Source organism: Rhinopithecus roxellana, chromosome 14 (genome assembly GCF_007565055.1).
Source record: "Rhinopithecus roxellana isolate Shanxi Qingling chromosome 14, ASM756505v1, whole genome shotgun sequence".
NCBI classification, from domain to species: Eukaryota; Metazoa; Chordata; class Mammalia; order Primates; family Cercopithecidae; genus Rhinopithecus; species Rhinopithecus roxellana.
The window spans coordinates 44,109,566-44,123,298 of NC_044562.1; the positions used below are offsets into that span (position 1 = coordinate 44,109,566).

General features: G+C 33.4%; 1 protein-coding gene across 1 annotated transcript; it reads left to right on the forward strand.

Moving 5' to 3' along the window:
- Nucleotides 1-1,882: 1,882 nt before the first annotated feature.
- On the forward strand, nt 1,883-8,942 carry MSTN (myostatin). The gene is made up of 3 exons (XM_010379744.2): nt 1,883-2,389; nt 4,178-4,551; nt 7,012-8,942. The coding sequence occupies exons 1-3, from the start codon at nt 2,017-2,019 to the stop codon at nt 7,390-7,392; spliced, it is 1,128 nt and encodes a 375-aa protein (XP_010378046.1). The 5' UTR covers nt 1,883-2,016; the 3' UTR covers nt 7,393-8,942.
- The last annotated feature ends 4,791 nt before the right edge of the window (nt 8,943-13,733 follow it).

The following is a 13,733-nucleotide window of genomic DNA, read 5'->3' on the forward strand; positions in this document are numbered from 1 at the left end:
AGGTGTTACATTCAGCAATTTACATGCATTATTAAATTATATTCCCCAAAACCCTATAAGGAAGCTAAAGTTTAGGGAAGTTAAGTATCTCATCCATTATCATAGTTAGAAGTGGCAAAGTTGAGATTTGAACTCAGGTCTATCTGACTCCAGAGCCTGAGTTCTCAATTCAACTGCTATGCAATTCTAAGCATATTAAAAAAAAAAAGTTTGACTTACTTGCAACTGTATAGATGCATATGTTACAATGATCATAACATTTCAAAGATTTACACATTGAAAAATGAATTTACCAAACAAATAAAACCTTAGAAGCCAGATCTAATATTGTCCCATAACAAAGAGTATCTGAAATCCTCAGGGCATCTGGTTTGTGTCTGGTTTTCCTTAATCTTTAATGATGGGCAAATCCAATGCATTATGTAAGGCCATTTTTTTCTCAAGAGATGTAGATACCTCTTAAGAATTTGATGAAAATGCATTAACTTTTCAGGCTACTGCGTTGCATTTTAGTGCACCGAGGCAGTAAATTAGTGTACAGTGTGCAAAAATGGTAGTGACTTTAAAATAAATATTTGATATGAGCCACTGTATTCTCTTGGAAAACAAAATGTAATGGATTAAATCTCTTAGGAATCCTTAGCTTCCCAAAAAGGAGTAGGAAAAAGAAATCTCCTTTGGCCTGGAAATATCTTCTGTTTCTTGCTGGCTATGTTTGCTTAGTTCTTTAATAGTTCATTTGACTAGATCTTGTGGCTCCCAAAGCTAAGGTTGAACGTTTGATCCCTACAGAGGCCACTTAAATTTAGAGAACAAAAAGCTCTATTCTCTGCTCCCAGACTTTACCCCAAATCCCTGCCAGGTGTCTGCCCTCTGGTCAAAATGAGAAATTGGCAAAGGGGTGAAAACATATCACAGTATTGGGAAACAACAAAAGGTCACCCCTTTATCATGATGCTCTTTCTCTTTTATGTGCTTACAATATTCTGATATAATTTATAGAGAAGAGATACTGCACTTTTTACTCTCTGGAAATTTACTGCTAGAAATCTGAGGCAAACTGTAATAAGCTCTGCCATGCCAGTTATAAAGTTCATTATCTTATTCTATGTTCAGAGATTTTTCTACTAGCTGACATTATCCTCTTGGTAATAAACAACGAAGAAACACATCTTCTGAGAATAATCTGCATCTTTAGAATAGGAAATAGTAGCACTCAGTCAAAAGTTCAGTAAAATTTTCATATTAATAAAAGACATTAAACTATGTAAAAATAATTCCATGCACAATATATCATAATAAGAATGACTTTCAATATTTACTAAGAATTTAGTCAGAAAACAAGTTTCTCAAATTATAGATGAAAATTCTCTACTAGTATCATAATCTTAACTTTTAATTCAGGTCTTCCTAATTTTTATTTTCCTAATTACTTGGCACTAAAAATAATTTAATACAACAAATAAAAATATTTTTACTTCAAATGCTTGCCTAAACAATATAAAATCATTTTAGTTTTTGAGGAAGTAATATTTCATATTTTAACTATGTAATGTAAATTAAAATTGACTTATTTAAATTATAAGAGTTGTGTAAGGATTAATCAGATTTAAGTGCAGTTTATATTATTGCCAACATAGACTTTTGTTTTTCAAATGTCACAAATATCTTTTATTATTTGTGGATTTATTCCTTTTATGAAGTAGTCAAATGAATCAGCTCACCCTTGACTGTAACAAAATACTGCTTGGTGACTTGTGACAGACAGGGTTTTAACCTCTGACAGCGAGATTCATTGTGGAGCAAGAGCCAATCATAGATCCTGACGACACTTGTCTCATCTAAGTTGGAATATAAAAAGCCACTTGGAATACAGTATAAAAGATTCACTGGTGTGGCAAGTTGTCTCTCAGACTGTACATGCATTAAAATTTTGCTCGGCATTACTCAAAAGCAAAAGAAAAGTAAAAGGAAGAAATAAGAACAAGAAAAAAAGATTATATTGATTTTAAAATCATGCAAAAACTGCAACTCTGTGTTTATATTTACCTGTTTATGCTGATTGTTGCTGGTCCAGTGGATCTAAATGAGAACAGTGAGCAAAAAGAAAATGTGGAAAAAGAGGGGCTGTGTAATGCATGTACTTGGAGACAAAACACTAAATCTTCAAGAATAGAAGCCATTAAAATACAAATCCTCAGTAAACTTCGTCTGGAAACAGCTCCTAACATCAGCAAAGATGCTATAAGACAACTTTTACCCAAAGCTCCTCCACTCCGGGAACTGATTGATCAGTATGATGTCCAGAGGGATGACAGCAGCGATGGCTCTTTGGAAGATGACGATTATCACGCTACAACGGAAACAATCATTACCATGCCTACAGAGTGTAAGTAGTCCTATTAGTGTACATCAACAGTTCTGCTGACTGTTGTTCTAGTGTTTATGAGAAACAGATCTATTTTCAGTCTCTTTTAACAAGCTGTTGGCCTGTATGTAAGTAGAAAGGAAAAGAGTTTCTCTTTTTCAAGATTTCATGAGAATATATTAATGAGACAAAAATCTGCCGCATTATTTGTTTTCTTATAGAGACAAAAAGCTAAAAAATAAAATACTTGCATAGCATTAGTTTAATAAGGAAAATATAGATAGCAGGCTTATGCTTTCACAGTAATACCACCAAGGCAAGGACTGAGAGATACTACAAGCAATGTTAAAAACTTACATTAAATTTTATAATTGTATTTGGTTGTGTAAAATAAGTTTTTTTCACTAATAACAGAAAAAAAAAGAAATTTGCTGGATGTTTAAGCTTACTTGAGCATTGCTGAAAACCTAAAGTGATTTCTGTCATTTGAAACTCTTACAGTATTTTTTTGTTCTTCACAGTTAAAAATTTAATTTTGAAAGCTATTACAGTAAAGAGTATGAAAAATTAAATATCTTAATTTATTAGTAAGAACAACAATGAAGTAAACATAGCATAATCATCATCATGAACTAAATATTAGAAAATGCCTAAGAAATAAACATTTTAATTGGGTAGGTTATGACTCACAAAGTCCTCCTTGTACCTTTACCATAGTACTATTGTTGAGAGTACCCAGTTTGTGTACTTCCAAGCAGGCATAGTGCCTAACAACCTTCTAAAATACTTTATTCTTCCTGAGAGGGAGGGCTTTTACCTGTAGTATCTACTTTGCTTGTGACAGATAACATATTTCATACAATTCCATTTGCAGTCAGCTCCAAAGAATACTTTCTCCAGGAAGGAGAAACAAGCACCTTGACAGAGAAGGCATGGCAAGAAAAATTTTGTGTTATCTGTTATCTTGCTTTAATACAATGCTTTATATACTTTAAACAAGATTCAAAACAGTTTTAAAATATTATTTCCCTTATTAAGTAATCAGGTTATGATGCAGCAAAGAATTTCCATTTAAGACTCTGCTATCAAATAGGTCTGGAGTAGATTTGCCTTTTATAGACAATTTTAGAAAGCCAAAATAAAGGAAATTGTTAGTGCTTGTGCTTACATGACAGCCTGGCTTCCTAAAGACAATACTTTGGAACTTTTGAGATAGCCTGAATATAACATCAAAATTTTTGTGTTAATTACCTGCTTAGTTTTGCTCCTTTAAAAGGCTATTCCAAAGCCAAAATGTAACAGATGTATTGTGTTTTCTACTAATTCCCGAGGCTCAGTAAGTTGCTCAGTGTGTCTTGTCCCCAGGTAATTCAGGCCTGGGGGAAGGGTTCCTTCTTCCAGACTGATTGGTACAGCTGCTCAGTAAGTGTAACTACTCAGATTCCCAAAGAATTCTAAGTGGTTGTTCCTCCACAGTGACTCTTGTTCTCTCTAATCATCATCATTTTAAAATTTCATTCAGTGTTCATGACTTCATAGAACCTTCCTTTGTCCATAGTTCTCTGGAAGGGGAATAGATTCCTGATGAACAGCTGAAAATACATACATCTGAAAAATTCTGAAAAGCTAGGGTAATTATTTTCTTTCACATTTTTTGCTGAGTTATAAAGTTCCACACAGTATTTCATTTTAAAAGACTGCATAGGCATACATTATCTTAATTTTTTTTAAATGCTCAACTATTAATATGGAGGGGTTTTGTTAATGGGAAATAATTTCAGTAACTCTTCTTTTCTTATTCATTTATAGCTGATTTTTTAATGCGAATGGATGGAAAACCCAAATGTTGCTTCTTTAAATTTAGCTCTAAAATACAATACAATAAAGTGGTAAAGGCCCAACTATGGATATATCTGAGACCCGTCGAGACTCCTACAACAGTGTTTGTGCAAATCCTGAGACTCATCAAACCTATGAAAGACGGTACAAGGTATACTGGAATCCGATCTCTGAAACTTGACATGAACCCAGGCACTGGTATTTGGCAGAGTATTGATGTGAAGACAGTGTTGCAAAATTGGCTCAAACAACCTGAATCCAACTTAGGCATTGAAATAAAAGCTTTAGATGAGAATGGTCATGATCTTGCTGTAACCTTCCCAGGACCAGGAGAAGATGGGCTGGTAAGTGATAACTGAAAATAACATTGTAATAATCTTATGTTTTTATTCGTAATATGAATAAACAATAGTGGAAAATAGCTACAAATTCCCTAAGCTCATAAGCCAGACAAAGGTATCTTACCCCAATGGTAGCCCTGTACCCAATAAAAGTAGGTGTCCAATTTCATATCCTATGAAACACTCCTTTGATATTCTTACTTTGCATGAAGATTCTAGAAAACAACTATACCATACTTCTTAATTCTTAAGAAGTTCTTTTGAATTGGGAATGAAATATAAAGTGCTTTTCATTAATATGATACATGACTATATGAATTAAAATATTAACTCTATATAGTGGATTTTACTACATATACAAACAAATCAAAACTTTTTTTTTCTCCCAGAAGGGTGCCAAATGTGTTAAAAATTTTTGGCTTAGCATAAAACAGATTAAAAAAAAAACCTTTTAAAATTTTATAATTAAAATGTTTTTATTCAGAGAAATTAAGAGTGATATTTATAGGCTTACATTTTATTAAATATATTTAAGATTCCTCATGATAAATATGTTCATTATTTGTAGGATGTTGATGCACTGATGTGTATATATATTTCTTTATGGAATACTCCTAATAAAATTTCAATTTACAGGCTGGTTAACCTTTGCCACCTAGCTTATTTCTGAGCTGCCTTGGCATTCTTGTGCAAAAGTTTACTTACAGAAGGCCAACTAACTTAGTATCAGGCCAAGTAAATGACAATACCTTATATATTATACAATTTAATAAAAACCATTTTAATTCCTAGTACAAATTTAGGGTTACTCTTCTGGCCTACCTAAATTTCTGTTTACTTCTGTTTTCAAATACTTAATGTGATCACATCTTTTTATATTCATCTATTGACATAATTTACAAAAGATTATACTTACAAACAACAAACTTGTTACCTTCGTAATCTTACAATGATCTTAGTTATAAAGATGAAATAATTAGCAGATCAGAATTACTTTAAATAAAACATTCTTTAAAATACTATACAATATTTTTTATTTTTTCATCTTTAGTTTTTTATTATATATATATGTGTATATACATATATACACACACACACACGTTTTACTTCAATATGTTGGGGGTTCAAGTGGTTTCTGGCTACATGGATGAATTGTACAGTGGTGAAGTCTGAGATTTTAGTGCACTCATCACTCCAAGTAGTGTATATTGTACCCAATATGTAGTTTTTAATCCCTCATCCCCACCTCCCCATTCTGAGTCTCCAAAATACCTTATACTACTCTGTATGTCTTTGCATACCCATAGCTTAGCTCGCACTTATAAGTGAGAACATATGGTATTTGGTTTTCCATTGCCTTCGAATAATGGCCTCCAGCTCCATCTAATTTGCTGCAAAAGACATTACTTCACTCTTTTTTATGGTTAAATAGTATTCCATTGTATATATATACCACATTTTCTTTATCCATTCATCCGCTGATGGGCAGTTAGGCTGGTTCCATATCTTTACAACTGTGAATTGTGCTGTGATAAACATACGTGTGCAGGTATCTAAAAGACTATACAATTTTCTAAATGATCTAGTTTCCTTTATATATGCTACTTTAAATGTTAATGACTCAAATGATACTATTATTTTTGACAGTCTTAAATAGTACTGCCAGAGCTATTTTCATTTAGATATGGGTTAAAAACTACTGTCAATTATTTAAGAAAGTGTTCCTTTTCATAGGTAGCACTTTAATGATCAAAAATGATAATATGAACAGTGGTTAATATGTTGTATTCCTCAGATTTTTTCGTGTAAAGGGAAACAAAGTCTCAAACGCATTAAAAGACTGGGGCAGAGACAGAACCAACAAATTTTTAAATATCTGAATAGAAACATTTTCCAGTGAAAGAATTAAGGAGGTATCATCGTCTCTTCTTCTGAATTTGTCCTTCTCTATTTTGCCCTGGCTTTATTGTTCTAGTTTTCCTGAGTGAGGACCTAGAGAATGGAGGATGGATGACTATACCTACCCCTCCAGGAGTTACCAGGCATATTTAGCCAACATATTTAATCAGAAAGCAAGAAGAGAGGGAGCTCAGCTCTTTCCTTCATTCCCCTCTTCTCCTTCTTCTCCTCTCTCTCCTGTCCTTCCCTCCCTTTCTTCCCATAAATATTTTCAGGACATCCATTATGTGCCAGGCAGTCTGGTACTCAAACTTGGAAAAATAAAAATTAACAAGACATGGAACTGATCTCAGGGGAATTTGTATTTCTGTTAAATTCGTTTGAGACATAAGGGGAACATCAAGTCTAGTGTAAACTAACATTCCTTAATGCTGTGCCTTTTAAAAATAAATGTGGTATGAGCAAAATTATTAGTTTATTTCTTCAACAATGACTTCTTAAGGTAGGTAGAAAAGTGTTTCCGGGTCTATTGACATTACTGATTGTCCTTTCCTTTTCAAACAGAATCCCTTTTTAGAGGTCAAGGTAACAGACACACCAAAAAGATCCAGAAGGGATTTTGGTCTTGACTGTGATGAACACTCAACAGAATCGCGATGCTGTCGTTACCCTCTAACTGTGGATTTTGAAGCTTTTGGATGGGATTGGATTATCGCTCCTAAAAGATATAAGGCCAATTACTGCTCTGGAGAGTGTGAATTTGTATTTTTACAAAAATATCCTCATACTCATCTGGTACACCAAGCAAACCCCAGAGGTTCAGCAGGCCCTTGCTGTACTCCCACAAAGATGTCTCCAATTAATATGCTATATTTTAATGGCAAAGAACAAATAATATATGGGAAAATTCCAGCCATGGTAGTAGACCGCTGCGGGTGCTCATGAGATTTATATTAAGTGTTCATAACTTCCTAAAACATGGAAGGTCTTCCCCTCAACAATTTTGAAGCTGTGAAATTAAGTACCACAGGCTATAGGCCTAGAGTATCCTACAGTCACTTAAGCATAAGCTACAGTATGTAAACTAAAAGGGGGAATACATGCAATGGTTGGCATTTAACCATCCAAACAAATCATACAATAAAGTTTTATGATTTCCAGAGTTTTTGAGCTAGAAGGAGATCAAATTACATTTATGTTCCTGTATATTACAACATCGGCGAGGAAATGAAAGCAATTCTCCTTGCATTCTGATGAATTAAAGGAGTATGCTTTAAAGTCTATTTCTTTACAGTTTTGTTTAATATTTACAGAAAAATTTACATACAGTATTGGTAAAATGCAGGATTGTTATATACCATCATTCGAATCATCCTTAAACACTTGAATTTATATTGTATGGTAGCATACTTGGTAAGATAAAATTCCACAAAAATAGGGATGGTGCAGCATATGCAATTTCCATTCCTATCGAATTGACACAGTACATTAACAATCCATGCCAATGGTGCTAATACAATAGGCTGAATGTCTGAGGCTACCAGGTTTATCACATAAAAATCATTCAGTAAAATAGTAAGTTTCTCTTTTCTTCAGGTGCATTTTCCTACACCTCCAAATGAGGAATGGATTTTCTTTAATGTAAGAAGAATCATTTTTCTAGAGGTTGGCTTTCAATTCTGTAGCATACTTGGAGAAACTGCGTTATCTTAAAAGGCAGTCAAATAGTATTCATTTTTATCAAAATGTCAAAATAACATACTTGGAGAAGTATGTAATTTTGTCTTTGGAAAATTACAACACTGCCTTTGCAACACTGCAGTTTTTATGGTAAAATAATAGAAATGATCGACTCTATCAATATTGTATAAAAAGACTGAAACAATGCATTTATATAATATATATACAATATTGTTTTGTAAATAAGTGTCTCATTTTTTATTTACTTTGGTATATTTTTACACTAAGGACATTTCAAATTAAGTATGAAGGCACAAAGACATGTCATGTATCACAGAAAAGCAACTACTTATATTTCAGAGCAAATTAGCAGATTAAATAGTGGTCTTAAAACTCCGTATGTTAATAATTAGATGGTTATATTACAAACATTTTATATTTTTTTACATGATTAACATTCACTTATGGATTCATGATGGCTGTATAATGTGAATTTGAAATTTCATTGGTTTACTGTCATTGTGTTTGAATCTCAACGTTCCATTATTTTAATACTTGCAAAAATATTACTAAGCATACCAAAATAATTGACTCTATTATCTGAAATGAAGAATAAACTGATGCTATCTCAACAATAACTGTTACTTTTATAATTTGATAATGAATATATTCTGCATTTATTTACTTCTGTTTTGTAAATTGGGATTTTGTTAATCAAATTTATTGTACTATGACTAAATGAAATTATTTCTTACATCTAATTTGTAGAAACAATATAACTTATATTAAAGTGTTTTCACATTTTTTGAAAGACACAACAGTTTTTATTCTAATGATTAATTCTGGATTTCTGATTTTCACTTTATCATAAAAGTCTAATGGTTTAGCACAAAAGTGTGGTTGAGGAATTTTAGGTCTGCTACTCTGGTTCTCAGGAGTTAAATTCCTATTAAATTGGTTCTGGTCAAGTTGCTTTACACATACGAAAGCAAGGACTAGTTATATCTGTTTCATTTCTCTTTATCTTGACCTGAAAACTATTTATATGTTTTCATAGGTTCAATTTCCAAATGCATTGCAGTTGGCAAGGGTATACGGTCCTAGAGTTACAAGTTCTACTGAAGCCACAGAGACACAAGGAAGCTACATTTTTTTCTTACCACTTAATGAAACTGGTACACTTATCAGAACTTTGGGGGCACCAATTTTCAAACTGAATTGCAAAACAGTTGTAAAGTATCTAGAAATCCTTAAGTGCAATAATATATATAAATATTTTTTAAGTGATCCCTCCACTCTACCCTCCATCAGCTTAGTAACTTAGTTATAAAGCAGTGACTAAGTTTAACAGGGAAGATAATTAAAATTCTATGTGTTAATATTGCTAAATAGTTTATAATTAATATAAATGTCATTTCAATAATTTCTATTTGTATATTAATTATATACAAATATAAATCTAAATTCAAATATTGATTAAATGATATAATAAAATCCATTTCAAATATCAAATGATCACTTTTTAAAATAAAGCACCTGAGTACTACCAATAATATAACTAAGAAATGAAACTATAGGCAATGATAGGAAAGTCATGACTGGTCTGGGATGTGACATAGAGTGTTGAAATTTCATTTGCATGGTCATTCAGTTCCAGTTTACACACTGCAAAACATATCAAAGCAAACTATACTATTCTGATCATCCCTGAGTAAGATGTGGAGCAATGAAAAATGGTACTAAATTTAGTACCATTCATGCCTCGATGGCATTTTGCAGAGGAAGTATTTGGAAAATGAGTATATTTACATCAGATAGCATGCATGGTTTATAGCAAGTTTATCTTGGTTGCCATTCAAAACACTAGACAAAAGGAATATTTAAATATATTTTCCTAGATTACACATCAAAATGCTTCCATTAGTATCACATCCTGTCAAGAACACAAGATGTTCTTGAATGTAAGATTTTACATATGAGGCTGCCCAATTTATCTGACAGGCATAAAATGTATATATAATAATGACAGATAACTCCTTAATAAGATAACTCATAAAGGTTGACTAGCTTATGTCAGGTTTAACATTACACTAAGTATTCCTGATATGGAACTGTATAGTTTGGCAATGATGCAAGACACACATGCTTTGTTTTCATTGATTCCACTTTTGGATTACTATAAGAAAGCAAAGTTTTAACAGTATTATATTATTGTTTCTGCTTCATAATAAAGCTGATGTTTTAAATAAGCACACACATATACTTTCTTAAAAATCAACTTTAATAAAATGTAATTTTATTAGTTCTATATATGCACTATAGGCAAAATATTATTCACTAGCATTAATTTATAGAAATGTAAAACATAATACCAGGTTCTGATCCTAATGAGATCTGTTGAAAATGTCTCCTGAGATGGGCTAACAGCTATATTTGACTCAATTTATCTTAATGGTAACTTTAAGCCAAAAATGTAAAAAAGATTAAATCACTAATTCACCCCTTTAATTTGTTATCCCAACCATTCAAGATTACTCTATTAAGAAACCTTTTCCTACAAGTGTTAAGCGTTTTTTCTCTTTAACATTTTATGAAGGACACTATTCAGAACAAAATTTGATTATGCGGTTTGGGCCATAGATCCTCCACAAGATTTTCTCAGATCTGCTCCCACAGACACTAAGTCTAAGAAGCCAAATGTCTCTTGGCTCTATTCCCATGGAACTCAGAACCTTGACATTACCTCTCAACCAGCCAAAAAAAAAAAAAAAAAAAAAAAAAAAACATGTCTATACAAGAAAGTATGCCTACATGATGTCATGAGATCCTGAAAATGCTGAGATAGAATTCTGAAGGTGACAATCAAGCATAAAACACCAGTTTACTGAGCACACTAAAGTGACTATGGGAGAAAATCAAAATTGTTACATGGAAACAATTGAGTGGTCATTGAGGCAATTGCTAGGCTTCAAGCTTCAAGAATGTCTTCCCGAAAAACTGCATACTTTTCAGGCAACTCAAGTAATGGAGTGAATTATATGGCTGCCTGCACCCTAGGTGAAGAATTCTACTGAGGAACACCAGGTCATCTTGGGCTCTGAACGAGGCCAGGTGCCCTGAGATAAAAATTATAGTAAAGAAAAGCAGACGAGTGTACTCCTCCCTACTTGTAGATATGCCTTGTCTGTAGATACGCCAGTAAAATTGTCCCAAAGTCTAGAATCTACCAAGACCTGTGTCTTACAGTGAACTTAAGTTCCTTATGGCACCAGTCAGACAGAATTCCACCAAAGTTGTGTAGGACTGATGCAAACCCAAAGAGATTCCTATCTTCTCATCGGCCAGGGTGCATACCTGTGACTGAAACAAATTGCACCAAGTAAGTTTCTTATGGGAGAAACAGCTCTGCAACTGCAGGGCCAGCAGAAATCCTTCCTTCACTGAGAGAAGCGTGTGGACTATGAATAGTGAGCCCTATCCAACTTGACCAGACAGATGTTTGACCAGACAGATGCTTGACCAAAGACTCCTCATCCTGGCCAAAGACAGCAGTGTCATCTCAGGGCAGCAATCGGGACAGTGGCTGGAATCTGGCCATATATATATTGACACAGCCTTACCTAGTACATTACCTGGTTAGTGTATTTGGCCCTCATATATCCTCTTAAGGATAATTAATAAGGAATAAATTACTTATAGGAAATTGGACAAGATCCATGAGTATGACTTACAGAAGAAAATCACATTATATAGGAACTATTATCTCCATTTTGGAAATGAGGAAGTTGAGACTCAGAGAGGTGCACGACTAATAAATGACTAAGATGGGTATATACATAATGTAAGAAATACAAATGTAGAGGTACAATTTTTCACAGTCATTAACTCAGGTGTGCAAGACTGTAACTTTTGATTTCTTACAAAATTGACCAGCTTTTACTGGAAGCCTCCTCATGCTATATCACCATTTCTACTTTGTAGATGCAACATCATTGGGAACCTCTCTAATGATGCTCCTCTCCACGGACCTCACACAGAAAATGATGTACAATAGCCATATCCCCCTGTTCTCAAATGTCTGAACTTCTAGGAAGGGTGTAATATCTCTAATTCCTTACAGTTCAGCTCATGAGGGAGGGCATCACAAAAATACCAATGTTTGAAGCCTCTCTCTTCCCAACATATTGTTTCCTGTCATCAGCTCATGAGATCTTTAAGTGAAAAGATACAGAAATAGGTTCTGACTGACTGGCTGTATTTACTGACTCTTCATATTTGATACCTGAGCCTAGACCCTTGCACTTGCTATCTTTTTATTCTGATTCTGATCCGACAAGTGGAATCCTGGAAAAATGTAACTTCTTCATAAACCACGTTATTAATTCTCACTAATGATAAAAATGTAACTTAAAATGAGATGACATCCTTTTACCTACAACTGTACTAAATTTTATGCTAATATCTGGCGTTATTAGTAAGCATGATCAGAAATAAACACTCTACACTGTACATTAGCTATAAAAAGGCCCTGCCCAGTACCTTCCAATTTTTAACATTAAACTAAATTTGGCCTGAGGCAACCTCCATACCTCCCTATGTAACTGAAGGGCAATCTAACTTACTAAGTAAACGAACTGAAAGCCTGACTTAGGGGTATATTTTATAACAAATAGCTGTGTGTCAGCCAATCACAGCAGCTGAGTTTCAGCCAGTCTCAGGCAGGCAACTGACCAAACCACATCCAAACAAGGAAAACTCAGATTTATAACCAACCAAGCTGTTTCTATACTTCGTTTCCATTTTCTGCCTATAAACGCTGCCTGTCTGCATTGCATAGCAGAGTTCTCTCAACCTCTTCTGGTTCTGAGGGCTGCCTATCAAATTGTTCTTTGTTCAAATAAACCTTGTTTTATTTTTCAAAAGTTGTTCAGTAACAAGATCCTGAGGGGTTCTAATGGTGATTTCACTTCTAAAATTTTATCTTTTCCCCCAAAATGCAAACATTTATGTAAAACTAGAGTTAATTATTTTTAAGATTGGAAATAACACACATTCTAAATATAGGAAAATGGTTATAATCGATTTAGTAGATAGCATATTCAAAATTATATATGTGTGTCTCTAAATATACATGATACACGTATGTACACACAAGCTATACACATATTTATCTACTTAGAATACATTCAGCTGTAAATAACAGGAATCCCAATTCAAATAGGACTTAATGGAAAAGCTGATTATCTCATAGAAGTTCAGATGCAAGGGAACTCTAGGTAGAGTATGACAGGGAGCTTAGTAATATCAGTGAAGGCCTAAATGCTTTCCACTGCTTCACTCTGCTATGCTCATTGGGTTTGTTTGGCCATGATGTTGTCTCTACAATTACAAGATGGCTACTGCAGTTTATATGACAATGTCCATGTATACTGAAGAAAGGGAGCCACACTGCACGTGTGTTTGTGAAAAATTTCCTTTGCAGAATCAAAGAATATGATTATATTTAATTTTAATCAACACAATTTGCACTCCATAGAAGTTGTACCAATTTATATTTTTATTATAATGGATGAGATTACCTATTTTCCCATACCCTCATCATTTAT